This window comes from Pongo pygmaeus, chromosome 19, assembly GCF_028885625.2.
Source record: "Pongo pygmaeus isolate AG05252 chromosome 19, NHGRI_mPonPyg2-v2.0_pri, whole genome shotgun sequence".
NCBI classification, from domain to species: Eukaryota; Metazoa; Chordata; class Mammalia; order Primates; family Hominidae; genus Pongo; species Pongo pygmaeus.
Window position 1 is genome coordinate 99,579,141 of NC_072392.2, and position 17,051 is coordinate 99,596,191.

Consider the following 17,051-nt stretch of genomic DNA (forward strand, 5'->3'; position numbering starts at 1 on the left):
GTGCCCCATGACACGTGCTTACCCCCAGCCCCCAATACACACTGTGGGGAGTGACCCCCAAGGAAGCCACGGACACTGTGGGAAGGGGTGTCCCATGCACACGGGGGTAGCCAGGGTGGACGGCCAAGCCCCAGGCTCCTCTCCAATCCTGACCACCTACCCCAGGGACCCCCGGGATCATCCCTGGAAAGAAACAAGGTAGGAGCCACAAAACCTCCTGGCCACCTGCAAAGGAGCTCCACAGATGGGGGACATGCTGAGTGCTGGCCCACAGCCCCAGACAGAGCATCACTGGCCCGCCCACCTCGCAAGGCAGCCTCTGAGGCTCAGGGCCTACTGGAGTCAAATGGAGCCGTCCACATGCAGCTCTTGGGTGTGTGCCCCTCTGCCCCACTGTGAGGATGGGGACCCCGGTCTCCAGATAGACCCTGCCCTCCAGGGCCTCCTGGGCTCAGTGCTGCCCAGCTGCTTCTCTGGGCCTAGGACAACCGTTCCGCATAAGCAGGTATGCATTTACCAAAAACGGCCAGATAGTGAAGGCACAAGGGAGGCCTGGCCCCAGCTGGCATTCAGGCCAATCACACAGGCAGGGGGCGCGGCCTGCCACCCAGCAGGGACAGGCACTCTGGTGCAGTGACGCTGTGGGAGGGAAGAGACGTCTCTGTTCTCAGCAAACATTCCTGGGTTCAGAGGTGGGGAGGTCAGCACGGCAGCCCGCACAGGGGTAGGGAGGTCAGTGTGGCGGCCAGCACAGGGAGGGATGTCCCTGCTCGGGAGAATGTCAGGTCAATCTGTGGGCCCGCACGTCCTCGGGGAGGGGCAGAAGGAAAGCTGCACTTGTTGAGCTGCACGCTCCAGCGCTTCAGAACCCAGCCCGACTCCGGAACCAGACCCAAACGAGGTGCACCAGCTGCTACGTGGCCACCACCAAAAAGCCCCAGCTGCAGATTTATTTCTAAATACGCAAACACGCAGACACAAAGGGCAACTGGTAACTAGGTATGTGGTGGAAGAATGTGGCTTCTGTCACCGATCATAATGGGATATTAAACAGCAAGACTGGGGCGCATTCTGGTGGAGACGGAGCTGCCAAGAGAGACGCTAAGTGGGAAATGACGATTTGGATCTCGCATGTGGGTGTAAACACAGCGGTATGAACAAATTTCATCTGTCACATTAGTTTACGATTGGCTCAATGCATGCCCACTAACGCTACAGGGGCCGCTCTGCCAGCCCCCCGCACACCGATGGTCTTTTCCCGTCCGCGCCGGATTTACGCCTCTCTTTTCAGCCGGTTACCATGTTCCAACCGGGCATGAATCACTCGCTCTTGTCATTTTGGTGGAGAAGGTAATGCTGCTGGAATTATGGAAGAGCCCGATCCGCATTTACAGAGCCCTGCGTGCCAGAGAGAAAGCAGGCCCGCGCACAGGCAGGCCTCCAAATGCATCCAGCAGCCGTCTGAAGTCAATGTTTGTGCCATTTCCTTTTAAATATTCTCAGAACAGCTAAATTCTGGCGAAGCGCTCGACTCTGTGCAGTCAGATGGCTGGGTTGCTGCTGCATCCTCCACAGCCAACGCTCTGCTTGTGGGGATCTGGCAAACCAGGGACTCTCACCAGCTAGTCCCAAACATGTCCCAGGAATGAAGCCGATTTACCTCCTGATTAAAATATAACTATCTCCCTCAACCTGGGGCGGGAAAGGTCATCACTGAACAAGACATCACTCTTCAGCAGCCAGCAAAGAGCGATCACAGTAAACAAGAAAGAGGGTCCCGTCTCCCAGTAGCTCGCCCTCCCCGTCACAGAACTCTACCACAGGCCACAGCAGGACACTTACGACTGGCAGGCGAAGGACATGCCGAAGATCGGGATGCAGCGGAAGACGCCCTCCCAGCGGACATAGCTGACCCGCCGCAGCCACTGCCCACTGAAGAGGCCATGCTTGAGAGAGGAGAGCACGATCTGCAGAGGGAGCGGGGAGAGAGCCCGGGGCAGGTCAGGACGCAGGTGGGACTCAGCATCCCGGCCCATGCACCACTGGGAAGGAGTGGCAGGAGAGTGCAGCTCTTCCCACCCACATCCCAGCCCCCCACCACCCTGTGCCGCCAGCTGGAGGCAGGGAGACCCCGCATCTTTCTAGATTCCCAACCCCAACCCTGCCTCAGAGCACCCTGGTTCATCCCGCGGGCACCAGAGCCAGAGCAGCTGCTCTTGCAAGGGGGCTGCTTGGCGCAGACGGGAGGAGACCACTAAGCATGCACAGCCCCAGTTTCTGTCAGTTACACAGGCTGGTTTCCCACGTGGGCAGGTCCCTCCCCATCCTGTACTGTGCTAGACACGGACATCTTCCAAAAGACTGGCCCAACAGGACGCAGCTATCTCAAGAGTAAAGAGGTAGCTGCCACTGGGCTGGCCCTCACTCGGAGACTCTGGCTTCAATGACCACCTGCCCTCGTCCTGATGCAAACCCGCTGTGAGACACCCAGGTTCCAGCCACTCAGGAAGGGTCATTTCTGACCTTGCCAGGGAATGGGCAGGTCCCAGGGGCTCGGGTCCTGGGGCTCCCATGGGCGGGGGCCTGGCAGAGAATGGAGGGTGTGCTGGAGGCTCTGGGTGGTATCTGTGTTCTCAGTGCCAACTCCACAGCTGGCCCCTAGTCCATCCTGTTATAAATTCTCATTTAGAAAAATAATAGCAGCCAGGCGCAGTGGCTCACGCCTGTAAACCCAGCACTTTGGGAGACTGAGGCGGGTAGGTAACAAGGTCAGGAGTTCAAGACCAGCCTGGCCAAGATGGTGAAACCCCTTCTCTATTAAAAATAAAAAAAATTAGCCAGGCGTGGTGGCAGGCACCTGTAATCCCCGCTACTTGGGAGGCTGAGGCAGGAGAATCACTGGAACCTGGGAGATGGAGGTTGCAGTGAGCCGAGAGGTCAAAAAACAAACAAACAAACAAACAAAAACAATAGCTTGCCACCTTGTGTCAAAACACTGGCACCGTGAGCCGTGGTCACAAACCCTACATAAGACATCTTTGCATAAAGCAAGTGGACTTGGCGTTTTCTTTGCCTTGCCTGGAGGACATGAAACCAGCCTCAGAGCCACCCCTGCCCTGAGCCCCAGCCTCTCCTGCCAGCCAACCGCACCTGGGTCCAGCCAGCCCCGTCTACCCCGTGGTGCCCAGGGACTGTGAAATGAATGGCATTTCCTGGTACATCCTGCTACTTCCAACACATTCCCAGGAGGCAGCAGGTGGCCTGCTGTGGCCACAGGAAAGAATGGGCCAGGAGCAGCCTTTCAGCGGGTGCCCGCGCACGCTGCAGACTCACCACGAACATGAACACAGTGTAGAAGAGGAGGGCCATGGCACTGAAGGACTGGATGGAGGCCATCATGTTCCGCTGCAGGCTGAGCGGGAGCACGATGCACAGCGACACGGCGAACAGCAGGAACATGCGGAAGGTGCCGCCCACCTGCGGGGAGCCGGCAGGGGGTCTTGGCCAAAACCCCGGGCCTGCTCACCACCGGGCTCTCTGCACTGCCAGGGAGTGGGAGCGCCCTGAGCCCGAAAGCCGATGGCATCCAGGTGAACGACGCCGGCGGGTCTGAGGCTGGCATACTCGCCTGGAAGCCGCTCTCACAGCCGCTGTGCTGTATGCAGCCTCGGACACTGGGTATTTCCCTTCCCTGGAGCCCAGCCCCACAGTGAGACCAGCCAGAATGGGACAGCAGCCCCCCTAACACGAGAGGCAACACAGCGGCTGCGGGTCAGACTCAGCTGCCCTGGGTGAGGGGCGGGAAAGGTACAGACACTACCCTGTGGGCAGGACGGGCCCAAAGCTCTATCTACAAAGGTCACTACGAAGCACAGAAAACGGAAGGTCGAATGGGGAGACAGAGTAGAGGGCCTAGCTCCCCGGACGCTCCTTGGAACTGTCTCTGACAAGGAGCAAATCTGGTACATTCCACTCCTAGAGAGGACACCCCCGCCTCAGCTGTGGCCTTTGAAAGCCTTCCTACGCTGCTAGCACCCTAACGTGCCGTGATGCCTGCCCTGCCCAGTGAGGGGCTCTGCTCCCTGGCAGCGAGGGAAAGGTGTGTGGGCCCGTCAGGTGGGCCTCTCCGTGGTGGGGGGCAAGCACGGAGGAGGCTACCCCAAGGTCCCTGCAAGAAGTGCTGAGTCCACAGCCCCAGCAGCTCTGGGTGACCACGGAGGCCGGGGATGCCCGAGGGCCTGGCCACCTCTGCCCTCCAATGGGCAGCCCGGGCTGGCAGAGACTTGCTCTGCACTGTGCCCGGGTCTGAGGCTCCCCCACCCGCCCCTCATCTACATGGTGTCGGACTCTGCCTGGCTTGCTTCCTCCCGTGTACCTCTCACAGACGTGACCCAGCAAAGCCCCCGCACTCCATCAAGCCCCTGGAATGACAGCAGGCTCGACAGAAGCTTCTCCCAACCAGCACCCAGGTCTCGGTCCTCGGGAGGATCCCACAGAGGGCCTCAGAGCGGCCGTCAGCATCTGAACAACCCAGAACCCTGAACACGTCCTTACCTGAAACCCGAACAGCCGGGCGAAGAAGTTGGACCCCAAGTCGCCGATCACGACATAGAAGGCAATGCAGGTGCCCAGCATCAGCCCGATCATGCTGCATGGGGACGGGGTGGGGGAAATGCCATCAGGGCGAGCTGGCACAGCACCTGGGCTGCCGCCGGGGACCACCCCAAGGCTGGGCTGAATGACAGATGTGATTTCTTTTTTTTTTTTTTTGAGACGGAGTCTCGCTCTGTCGCCCAGGCTGGAGTGCAGTGGCGCGATCTCGGCTCACTGCAAGCCCCGCCTCCCAGGTTCACGCCATTCTCCTGCCTCAGCCTCCCGAGTAGCTGGGACTACAGGTGCCCGCCACCACGCCTGGCTAATTGTTTGTATTTTTAGTAGAGATGGGGTTTCACTGTGTTAGCCAGAATGGTCTTGATCTTCTGACCTCGTGATCCGCCTGCCTTGGCCTCTCAAAGTGCTGGGATTACAGGTGTGAGCCACTGTGCCTGGCCAACAGATGTGATTTCAAACGCGCCCCAGTTCACAAGGCGTGGGCAGGTTCTGTGGCGCTCTCTGTGTCACTTGGCATGCACACTGCACACTGAACGACACTCAGCTTTTCTCAGCGTGGTATTATACTCGCCCCTCCGTGGAGGCTCTAAAAGTTACAAAAATCTCCATGATGGGCCTGGCACGGTGGCTCACGCTTGTAATCTCAGGACTTTGGGAGGCCGAGGCAGGCGGATCATCTGAGATCAGAAGTTCAAAACCAGCCTGGCCAACATGGCAAAACCCTGTCTCTACTAAAAATACAAAAATTAGCTGGGCCTGGTGGTGCGCGCCTGTAATCTCAGCTACCTGGGAGGCTGAGGCAGGAGAATTGCTTGAACCCGGGAGGTGGCAGTGAGCTGAGATCGCAGCATTGCACTCTAGCCTGGGTGACAGAGCAAAACTCCATCTCAAAAAATAAAAAAATAAAAAAAGCCCCACGATGTTAGTCAAGTTAAGAGAACAATCAACTGCTTTCAAAAAAGGCTGTTCGTTTGAGTTTACAATTCCCTAATTTAGAAGCCTAGAAGTGCAATCTCCTAGCAATTTTTTCATCTCATAAATTTTTTCATCTCGTGAAATTTTATTCCAAAGGAAGAAAAATATGACATTTGCAATGTAATGCCACCTTTATGCAGCAGTGTTTGAGGGGTGGGTGCGGTGTTAAGGAATGGTGTTGAGAGATTACAACTGAGGGAGGACCGTTTAACAAGTTCTTGGAGTTTTCCATACATAAATTTTTCTTACAACACTGAAGGGTACAAGTAATTGGACTTTCATGTATTTAGTGACTCTTCAGAAACCTAAGTTACAGGTGACTCTGGGGATGAAACTGCCGCTCCCGCCGGCAAGGTCCCCAGTGTCTGGGTGCGGGGGTGGGAGGCAAGCGCAGTGGCAGGGCGGGGCTTACCTGGTCTCTACCAGCATCTTGCCCGCCTTCCCGTAGGCGTGGAATGCTAGTGCAAAAGAAAAAGGAACACTCAATCTAACAGCGTGAGAAGCACATCCAGAACAAAGGTACTGAGCAAAGCTGTCAAGGGCAATTTCACAGAAACCCGTGGGTGCAGATTCTCCGGGGCACGAGGGGTATTTCAAATTCTGGCCGCCAGGTTATTTTTGGATCTACTGTCTGCAAATGGAACTACAAGAAACAAAGACAGAGCAAGGGAAGGACAGGAGGCAGGTTCTTCCTTCACTCGATCGGATTTTTTAAAAGACAAAGAGACAAGTCCCTGCGATGCAGCCCTCCCACCATGGCCACCGGGGGCCGGCTGGAAACAGCATCCCGCAGCCCGGCACGGCCGAACCCCGTGCTGTTGGCCAGAGCTTGCAGGTCCCCAGAGGGCTTAGTGCCAGCCCCAGGTGCCCGAGCGCCACAGCCTGCACCAGAGGGACTCTGAGGGAGGGCTTTCATTTTCACCCTTTGGTTGGGATTTACAGAAACAAATGGAGACCCCTTTCGAGCATGGTGCTTCAGTAAGGGAGGGGACGAGAGCCCCGGGCTTGTGGTGTCCACCTGGACAGCTAATGAAGAGCCTTGCCGACGAGGAGCATGTGTCCCCGACGGGGCGGCCGAATACGGGAGGCGCCGCCATTCTCTCCGCCCTGACAGCGGGATTCTCTGCAGCAGATGAGAAACGGCTGACTCAGCAGGGTCCCTCCCAGGCCCCGTGTGGTCATCTGGTGAGCCCCGCACTTCCCCCACGGTCCAGCCGGAGGACGGCAAAGGGAAGTCCCGGCTCCAAGGCGCACCCAGAGATGGGGTGCATGTGGCAGGATGGCCCAGCCCCGTCGGCAGCCCCGGCTTCCTGCCCCCGGTTTCCTCCCTCCCATGGGCTACAGGCCTCTGATGAGCTTTGGAAAGCAGGAAACACACAGGCCAGTAAGTATGAATGGGCCCAAAAAACACTCCTTATTACTTTAAACTACTTAGGAAGAAGCACAGCATTGCCGAACGCCACAGCCCGGGAGCATCAAAGACCCCGCCTCCAGGGCTCACCCTGGCCTTTCCTGGACCTGCCTGTGGGCTCGTTGAAGGAGCCTGGCACCCCTTGAGTTCATCCCACAACACGGAAACCCGAGCCAGGCCCCAGAAGCTGACCTGAGGCTGCAGAGAATTTCAAACACTAAGAACTCCAGAAGCCCCCTCAGCAGCCCACAGCCCAGGGCCCTGCTGTCACTAAGGAACGCCCTCCACACCCCTCGGTGACGGCACAGCCCGGATGCAACAAAACACCGCGCTCCAAACATGGAGGTGCTCCTGGCCATAACGTGCCTTTTTATTCTCCAAACATGGAGGTGCTCCTGGCCATAACGTGCCTTTTTATTCTCCAAAAGGAAGCTGGGTCTCTACAGCATATTCCAAACACAAGCACACCTTGCCCAAGAAGGTTCCAGAATATGCCAGCACACCTTGCCCAAGAAGGTTCCAGAATATGCCTGCCGCTGGCAAAGGAAAATGGAAGGCCGTCTAGGAAATCAGGGCAGCACTCTCTGCTAGTTCCCAGGACAACGTCCTGAGAGCCCACCATGCTGAGACACGGCCCCACGCGCCTTCTTTTCCCCACCTGGGCCAAACCCTCACCCGCCATTCCCAGTGTCAATCCCTCGGCAACTTCTCCTCCCCAGGTTCAAACACCAGCCCCAGTTGGACCGACCCCACTCCTTCACATCCTGCCTGGACTGGCACAGAGAAAGGGAGGAAGAGGCTGAAGTGCCCAGCAAGGTCCCGGGGACCCAGCCCTCCCCCGAGTGTGGACTCCCAGTGCGGGCCCAGTCCCTGCCAGGGTGGAGGTGTCTGTGAGCGGCGAGCTCTGAGGGCACGGCCTCCATGCAGGGTGTACCCTGCCCCGGGTCTAGTCGGATCTCCCCCAGAGCCGGCACAGGAGCCACAGAAGCCCGGACCACCCAACGACAGGATGCGGGCAGCACTCCTGACACCGCTGCTCACAACCGAGAACTCAGAGGCCGTGTGGGGGCCAAACAGTTGCTGCTGCTGGGGGAGGCGGTTTCTAGCCCAGACCATGCATGCCGGGGTTCAGGCACAACTCTCAACAGGGCAGGGTCTGGGGCTCAGAACAGCTTCACGAGAAGCCACAACAGCTGAAGGAGGCTGAATGACTGATGTATCTGTGTGTCTTCTGAAGAGGGGATTTAGAAAAGTCCATGTCTGAGCAAGACACAGGGCAAGGAAGCAGCAAGTGAGAAGGCGACGAAAACGACAAAAACCACCCGCAACCTGCAACAGCAAATAGGACAGGGAAATATACAAACACCAACAAAAAACGACATCTCTCCAGGCTGGCACATGGCACTGGAGGACAGTGGGGAGGGTAAAGTGATCAGTGGCCACCTCCCTAGGCTAACCAACCCGAGGAAACATCACACTGCAAACCTGTGCCTCGGTGGAGGCAGATGCCATTCGGAGGAAACCACCTAGCTGTCCCAGGGAAAGTAAGTCTGTATGCAAGGACGGGACCCAGCCCGGCGCCTCCTGAAGACTGGAGTGTGGAGCTGCTGTCCACTCTGCACGAGGGCCTCGCCTCAGCTCCAGGAGAGTCTCATCTTACCCTCCCCAGGGACGCCTCTCCCAGCACGGGTCTCCCCACTTCTAAGATGAGCCAGGGCAGACTGCAGCTGACGCGGAGCAGCTGGGTCCAGGGACCTCTGTCCGGAGCTCACGCAGTGGAACCATCGTTTTTGGTGTCAAAGGCATAACCTGAGACACACTTGGTGTTTTGGAATCTTTTTTGTTTCTGGCAGGCAGAAGTGGACTGCGGTCACCCCATGCAGTTAAAGGTTGGAAGCTCAGGTAGGAGTTCCAGGCAGCACAGAAGAGCACCCACCCGGCAATTTTCTTCCAATCTGTCACATGTAGCCAAACTGGTTTGACTTTTCGGGGACTTTCAATGAATAGCCAGCTATCAGAAATGGGGGCCTCCCCAGCCCTGGGTCACCGGTCTTCTTCCAGGACACAGCCAAGGACTTGAATTGGGGCCTCTGCTACAGAAACCCTACACAGAGACCTCAGTGAGGAGAAAAGGGTCACCCTGCAGGTCACGGCTCTGCAGACCCAGGAAGGGGCCGCCCAGGCACTGTGCCTCCTGGCCTCCGGTAGGCATGTTTCAGCCCAAGTTGAATTAGGCCATCTCACTGTGGATCAAATTTAACGGTGAACTTCACTTCCTCAAATAACGACAAGAAAAGACTCTGACAGCGCCATTCTCATTAGGAAGGGAGGAGAAGGAATGCATCCCCTCCGGCTCCGAGGGCCAAAACGAACGCAGGACTCTCTGTGGCAACATGAAGGGGACCGGGAGGAAGTGGAGGCTGGGAGGCCAGGACCCATGGGTGGACCGTGCAGGTGTTTTTATTTTGTTTGCCCCCACCCCAACACCATTTCCTCTCCCGCCACCTCCTCGCTCTGCCGTGGGAGCTGTGAGCCGGGGGGGGGCCTTCTGCAGGGAGGACCCGACATCCCAGCCACACACTGGCTGGAAGGTCCAGAGCCTTCATCGCAAGGCCAGAATTTTCACCAAAACCCACAGGGCCAACTCCTGAGAAGATGCTGGAATTTCAACACCCTTGCTGGATGCCCCCAGAATGGAAGGTGGAGCCGAGAGGTGCCGAGCCTGTGGCAGGCAGGGAGACAGCGCGGGCCACACAGCCTGTGGGCAGACAGGAAGGTGAGGGATGGCGCCCTCGAAGACAAACAACATAGAAAATATTCCACACTGAAATGAAGCAGAAAGCGCAGCCTTCTCTCCTGGCTGAAACAGCATTAAAGCAAGAAAGAACTAAGGGAAACAAAACTGCAACCAACAGCATCAGGGGAAGGACACAGCCACTGGGAGAGGAGCCACTGAACTCCAGCAACAGCCTGGGCCTGAGGAACTTCCTCCATGGAATTCCGAGTTGGGGAGAACAGCAAGGTTCTCTGCAGGCAGCTCCGCAGGAAGGCATCTGGTGTCCAGGAGAGACACAGAGTGAGCAGGTCTGCACCAGCACTGTAAGGACGGCTGTCTCGGCCTGAGTTTAGAAGAGGAAGCTTGTGTGGACCTGCATGGAGCAGGCAGGAGCGCACGGTGACAGGGAGGCCTGGCGCCTCATACCCTTCTGTGTCATTCCAATTTTGAAGCATGTGATTATAACAGGTTTTTCTTTTTTTTTCCAGACAGAGTCTCACTCTGTCACCAAGGCCCGAGTGCAATGGCGTGATCTCAGCTCACTGCAGCCTCCACCTCTCGGGTTCAAGAGATTCTCCAGCCTCAGCCTCCCGAATAGCTAGGATTACAGATGCCTGCCACCATGTCTGGCTAATTTTTTGTATTTCTGGTAGAGATGGGGTTTCACCATGTTGTCCAGGCTCATCTCGAACTCCTGACCTCAAATAATCCGCCTGCCTCCGCCTGCCAAAGTGCTGGGATTACAGGCATGAGCCACCACGCCCGGTGGGTTTTTTTTTTTAACTGCATTTTTTTTTTTAATTTAATTTTTAATTCTTTTGAGATAGGGTCTCGCTCTGTCACCCAGGCTGGAGTACAGTGGCGTGATCACAGCTCGCTGCCACCTCACACTCCTAGGCTCAGGTGATCCTCCCACCTCAGCCTCCCAAATAGTAGCTGGGACGACAGGCACGTGCAACCATGCCCGGCTCATTTTTTTGCAGCATTACATTTTAAAATAAAGAAAAAAAAAAACTTGCTATCCAAGGAACTCTTGAAGAATAAAGTAGAGTAAATAAATAAATAAATAAATAAATGGAATAAGGCCCCCGCCCCAGGTCCAGAGCCACCTTATGGAGAGGGCGCCTCACCCAGGCCGGCGTAGGTCCTCCGCTTGCTCAGGCTGGCCGACTTCACCAAGAACATGCACGACTGGTGCGTCATCCAGGAACAGAAGACCAAGAGCAGCGCCCCCAGGACAATGCCACACTGCACGGTGGAGACAGGAACACATGTTCACAGCAGCAGGTGCTCCCCAGAGGCCCTCACCCCACACACGCGGCTCATGAGGACCCTCTTCATCCCCAGGCCCCACTCCATCCCAGTCTCCTGCCGAACACGACACCTCCTAGCACTGAAAGGGCCATTTCCTTGCTGTGGTGGCCGCGTGCCTCGTCCAGGGATGAAGCTGCATGTGCAGAGCACAGGGGCGCCATCTCCTTCCCAGTCCCCGCCTCAAGTCTTCATGGACAGCTGGGTGCTGCCAACTAATACCCCCTTGTTCTCTGCACACACCCTACATGCACCATCTTTGGCCACTTGAGTCCACAGCTACGAGTAATGAACACGTTCTGGAAGAAAGAGATTAAAAATGCCATTTTCCCCATTCTCATAAGTAGACACTTACTGTGTGACCTGGGGATTAACTGCACCCCTAGGTATTCACTTACCCAAGGGGAATGAAAACGTGTTCGTGAAAAACCTGTATGCCAATGTTTACAGCAGGTTTATCCACAACCCAGAAATGGAAAACAACGCAAATGTCCTCAACAAGCGAACGGATACAAACTGTGGTCCATTCGAACAAGGGAATATTAGTCAGCAGGAAAAAGGGATGACTACTGACACCCACTGTGACTTGGATGGGACTCGAACGCACCGTGCTGAGCGGAGGAAGCTAGACTCTGAATGCTACGAACAGTGTCATTCTGTTTACAGGAAACTCAGAACAGGCAAACTTTGAGGCCAGGGAACAGCTCAGTGTTGCCAGGGGCTGGGGATGCAGAGATTGGCTGATGACAAAGGGGCACGTGGGGACCCTCTGGGGGATGGAGCTGTGTGATCTATGTTTGACTGTGGTGGTTACACAGCAAGCCCGTGACGTGCACCCTAAAGAGAGTCAATCAGCCGGGCGCGGTGGCTCACACCTGTAATCCCAGCACTTTGGGAGGCCGAGGCGGGCAGATCACGAGGTCAGGAGATCAAAACCCTCCTGGCCAACATGGTGAAATCCCATCTCTACTAAAAATACAAAAATTAGCTGAGCATGGTGGTGCGTGCCTGTAATCCCAGCTACTTGGGAAGCTGAGGCAGGAGAATCACTTGATCCAGGGAGTCAGAGGTTGCAGTTGAGCCGAGATTGTGCCACTGCACTCCAGCCTGGCGACAGAGCAAGACTCCGCCTCAAGAAAAAAAAAAAAAAAGAGAGAGAGTGAATCTTCCTGCATGTCCACTACCTCCAACGAGGTGACACTTAAAACATGAGGACCGCCACACTAGCGCGAGACGCCAGTCACGTGAATCTAGCAGGATGGTGAGGGGCGGAGGCGCTGCACTTTCTAGTCTGTTGTTCTGTAGACTTAAAACTGCTCAAACACATAAGTCCGGCTGGGCGCACTGGCTCACGCCTGTCATCCCAGCACTTTGGGAGACTGAGGCAGGTGGATCATTTGAGGTCAGGAGTTTGAGACCAGCCTGGCCAACATGGTGAGACCCCCACCTCTACTGAAAACACACACAAAAAATTAGCCAGGCTTGGTGATGGGCGCCTGTAATCCCAGTTACTTGGGAGGCTGAGGCAGGAGACTTGCTTGAATCTGAGAGATGGAGGTTGCAGTGAGCTGAGATTGAACCATTGCACTCCAGCCTGGGTGACAGAGTAAGACTCCATCTCAAAAAAAAAAAAAAAAAAAAAAAAAAGTCTATTAATACCCAAAACTCATGAGATATCACCAAGCACTCATCAGAATGGCTCCAGCGGAAAAGACATGATACCCAATGTTACCGGGGACGCAGGCCGGCCTGTGCACCACTGCATCCACATGGCAGCTCCAGAGCGGAGCACACACACCCTGGGGCCCAGCCACTCCACACAGGCACGCACCCAGCAGAAACGCACTCCCTGCCAACGCCTGGCCAACTCCTCAGGGCATCACAAGAGCTCCCAATAGCTGACACCATAAATGCCTCGCAGGGGTGAACTACACACAGACACACACGGTGGTGCAGCGAACCCCAGAACGCAAGCCAGACACTAGCACTAGACACCTGCACAACAGGATCTACCCACCTCAGTTCAAACCAGGCAGCACCACCGTGGCGCACTAGGGGTCAGCAGTGTGCCCTGGGTAGGCCGCCACGGCCAGAGTGCGCTCCTTAATTTGGGAGCTAGTCACGCGGGTTTGTTCGTCATATGAAAATTCATCAACAGCACATCTAAAGAAGTGTGTACACATTTTTGTATGTCAAACTTCAATGTTTATTTTATATATATATATATATATTTTTTTTTTTTTCCTTTGAGACAGAGTCTCACTCTGTTGCCTAGGCTGGAGTGCAGTGGCGCGATCTTGGCTCACTGCCAGCTCCATTCCCCGGGTTCAAGCGATTCTCTTGCCTCAGACTCCCTAGTAGCTGGGACTACAGGCACCTGACATCGCGCCCAGCTAATTTCTGTATTTTTAGTAGAGATGGGGTTTTATCATCTTGGCCAGGCTGGTCTTGAACTCCTGACCCCGTGATCCACCCACCTCAGCCTCCAAAAGTGCTGGGATTACACGCGTGAGCCAACAAGCCCAGCTATGTATACGTATAAATATATCAAAACTACTAAAACAAACAAAAAAAAACACTAATCCGAAGTTTTTCAATGACAAGGCTGCCAAACACTAAACACACACATCCCCAAATCGCCTGCTGGCCTCTCCCTGCGCCCCGGTCCAAGGAGGCTGCCGTGGAGGAGACGCTGCAGCCAGATCAGAGCAACTGGGCCTCCCTCTCGGCAGCCCTCAGGACTCAGAGGGACGTCTCTAGTCCTTCACTTCCTGACAGGTCTGTGCAGATGCCTGGCTAATCAGCATATGCTCTGGCAGGGGCCTAGTGTCCACCACATGGCAGGTGGTCCAAGGCTGGAGACAGCTGGACATCTGGGCCCTAAGATGTACTTTCACAGGTGTCTAAACCAGAGCCCCTTCCACGGTGGCACTTCACCGACAGGTGTCAAAGATGACAGCATTTGGGGCCAGGTGTGGTGGCTCACACCTGTAATCCCAGCACTTTGGGAGGCCGAGGTGGGTGGATCACCTGAGATCAGGAGTTTGAGACCAGCCTGACCAACATGGTGAAACCCTGTCTCTACTAAATACAAATAAATAAATAAATAAATAAATAAATAAATTAGCTGGCATGGTGGCACATGCCTGTAATCCCAGCTACTTGGGAGACTGAGGCAGGAGAATCTCTTGAACCCTGGAGGCGGAGGTTGCAGTGAGCCGAGATTGTACCATTGCACTCCAGCCTGGGTGACAGAGCGAGGCTCCATCTTGAAAAAACAAAGATAACAGTCTTTGACTTGCAGGAGGAGGACCAGCCACCGCTCCACATCCCAGAATGCAGTTCTGCTGCCAGGCAAGTCACAGTGGATACTGGGACATGGAGTCGCTCCAGATACACCCAGAGGTGGCTGGCAGAAAGCTGGGATTCTCCACGCCCAGACCAGATGCTGCCCGGGGGGCTCTGGAGGCATGTAGCCCTGTCTTCCCCCAACAGGCTCACCAACCATATCAGGCAAACAACTCAGACACAACAGCCTGGAGGGCTGCACGGGAAGGTTTGAAAATTCCTTGATCGAGAAAAAGTTGTTGTTTTTTTTTTTAGAGATGGGGTACTGTTGTGTTGCCCAGGCTGGAGTGCGGTGGTGCAATCATAGCTCAATGTAATCTCAAACTCCTGGGCTCAAGTGATCCTCCTGCCTCAGCCTCCCAAGTAGCTGAGACTACAGGTATGCACCACCATGCCCAGCTAACTTTTAATTTTTTTTGTAGAGATGGGGTCTTACTATGTTGCCCAGGCTGAAAGAATTTTTTGGATATTTTTATCCCAAAGATAATGAATATGAAAAACACCGTGTTTGCTAATCTAAAATTAAACTACTGGTGCCATTTTGTTTCAAAATATACATCTTGTTTTCATTTTTCTACCTACTTGGTAACGTTTCAGTCAGCCTTTCTTTTCCAAAGCACTAAATGCTTGTTTATTGTAGATTAAACAGACGACACTTAGAAATGGCCATTTTCTTTCATGTGTTCTTCAATGCTGGAATGACGCTAAACTTTTTGTATATGAGATTTTTTCCAACTGTGGTAACGTCTGCACACATTAGATCAAACGTGCAGTTTTTTGTTTTTGTTTTTGAGACGGAGTCTCGCTCTGTCGCCCAGGCTGGAGTGCAATGGCGTGATCTCGGCTCACTGCAACCTTCGGCTCATTGAAACCTCTGCCTCCCAGGTTCAAGCTATTCTCCTGTCTCAGCCTCCCAAGTATCTGGGATTACAGGCATGTGCCACCACCCCCAGCTAATTTTTATATTTTCAGTAGAGACGGGGTTTCACCATGTTGGTCAGGCTGTTCTCGAACTCCTGACCTCAGGTGATCCACCCGCCTCGGCCTCCCAAAGTGCTGGGATTACAGGTGTGAGCCACCACGCCCGGCCAAATGTGCAGTTTTTGTGAAACGCAGATCTTAGGTGTATAACCTGGTGGATGTCTTTAATCACCTTGCAAGGTCCCTATCTAGTCTCGAAGCCTGGGAGGGGTGAGTTGTGTGCTTCTGAAGACAGGTGCAGTTGAGTCAGAGTTTTTAAAAACACGATAAAATGTAAAAACACGGAGTCCTGCAGTTCCCTTCCGATTCTGGAGGATCATTTTGCTTTGTTACACTTTGCTTCGGTATCGAGTTTTTGACTGTGGGGAACTTTCCGGCCTGGGCTGCCAGGGGCTGCCAGGGCCAACGCCGTGCGCTTCTCATCCACGGATTCTCTGCGGGAACTGCGCCGGGACCCAGAGGGTCGCCCCGCCCGCGGCCGCCTGCACCCGCCCAGCGAAGCCCTGCCCCGGCGGGAACTTTAACCAGGACGACCCGGCCAGACACCCCCTCTGCGGGGCAGGCGAGGGCGGTGATCTCCGGGCCCACCGGACTCACCTGTTTGAAGCAGAAGGGCATGGTGAGGACACTGACCCCTACGATGCTGTTCACGATGTTCGTGATCAGCCCCCAGTTGGAGGCGGCGGCCGCGGTCATAGTGAGAGATCTAGGGGCCCGGGGCGAGAGGCCTCGGGGGTCGCCGGGCTGCGGCCGGCTTTGGAAGCCCAGCCCGAGGCCACGGTCACAGGTCCCAACGTCCGGGACGCCGGTGGGGAGGGGATGGGCAGGGACACGGGAGCCTGAGCAGGCGCGGGCGCGGGCCCCGGAGGCTGCCTGGAGGAGGCAGCCTCGAAGGCCGGCTGCGGGGGTGAGGTCAACCTCTGGACCCCGCCAAGCCCTGCGGCCGCCTCAGGGCCATGCGTCCCTCGCTCGGTCTCGCGGGCCGCCTGTGAATCTCCGAGCCCAGACCCGGAGGAGCCGCGGAGCCAGCTAGAGACACCTCAGCCCAACTCAGCTGCCGCCGCGGCACTCACACTTCCGCCTTCCACGGGCTCCGTTGCCCGGAAGTGACGACCAGGGGGTAGGGTTTGGTGGGACGCGAGCCAATGAGAGGCGGGCCCGGAGGGGCGGGCGGAAACTGGGCTGGTGGGCACCAGAGGGTCGCGCAGCCGTCCGGTTCGCCGAGCTGGTCCAGCCGACCTGTGTCCAGGGTCCCAGTTCAACGAGCTGGAGAACAAGGGACTCGCCCCGCGAGGCCTCGGTTTGGATGGGCAGTCGCGGGCTGGAGAGAAGGGGAGGCGCTGTGCCCTCCGGGGAGGAGCGGGTTTAAGGGTTCCTTTTAGACCTTTATTCCCAGGACCGATTTTGGGGCGAGTGCTTGGCGCCAGGGCACGGGGGCGGGGGCCCTGACTGCCTGAGCCGAAAAATAGCCTGTTCTGAGGAATTAGCGCCTACGAGGTAGGAATGAAACGCTGGGCACAGAGAGGCTCGGCCACTCCGCTAAGGCCACACAGCTCTAAGGGGAGGCGGTGCCCTTCAGAACTGCGCCCAGAGCAGTGGCAATGTTGAACTTCACCTTTTCACACGAAAAGAGCAAGG

At 55.8% G+C, this 17,051-nt stretch overlaps 1 protein-coding gene across 3 annotated transcripts in view; it reads right to left on the minus strand.

Moving 5' to 3' along the window:
- The window catches only part of SLC38A10 (solute carrier family 38 member 10), a 50,773-nt gene extending 34,254 nt beyond the window's left edge, over positions 1-16,519 (minus strand). For 2 of the 3 annotated variants that reach the window (XM_054457463.2, XM_054457462.2), the window contains exons 1-6: positions 16,011-16,519; positions 10,904-11,021; positions 5,999-6,044; positions 4,555-4,648; positions 3,334-3,477; positions 1,843-1,967 (exon numbers count right to left, since the gene is read on the minus strand). In XM_054457463.2, coding sequence (XP_054313438.1) covers positions 1,843-1,967; positions 3,334-3,477; positions 4,555-4,648; positions 5,999-6,044; positions 10,904-11,021; positions 16,011-16,109 — 626 coding nt within the window. In that variant the 5' untranslated portion in view covers positions 16,110-16,519. The remainder of the gene's footprint in view (positions 1-1,842; positions 1,968-3,333; positions 3,478-4,554; positions 4,649-5,998; positions 6,045-10,903; positions 11,022-16,010) is intronic. The other variant, XM_054457464.2, reaches the window with a different exon arrangement.
- Positions 16,520-17,051: the final 532 nt, after the last annotated feature.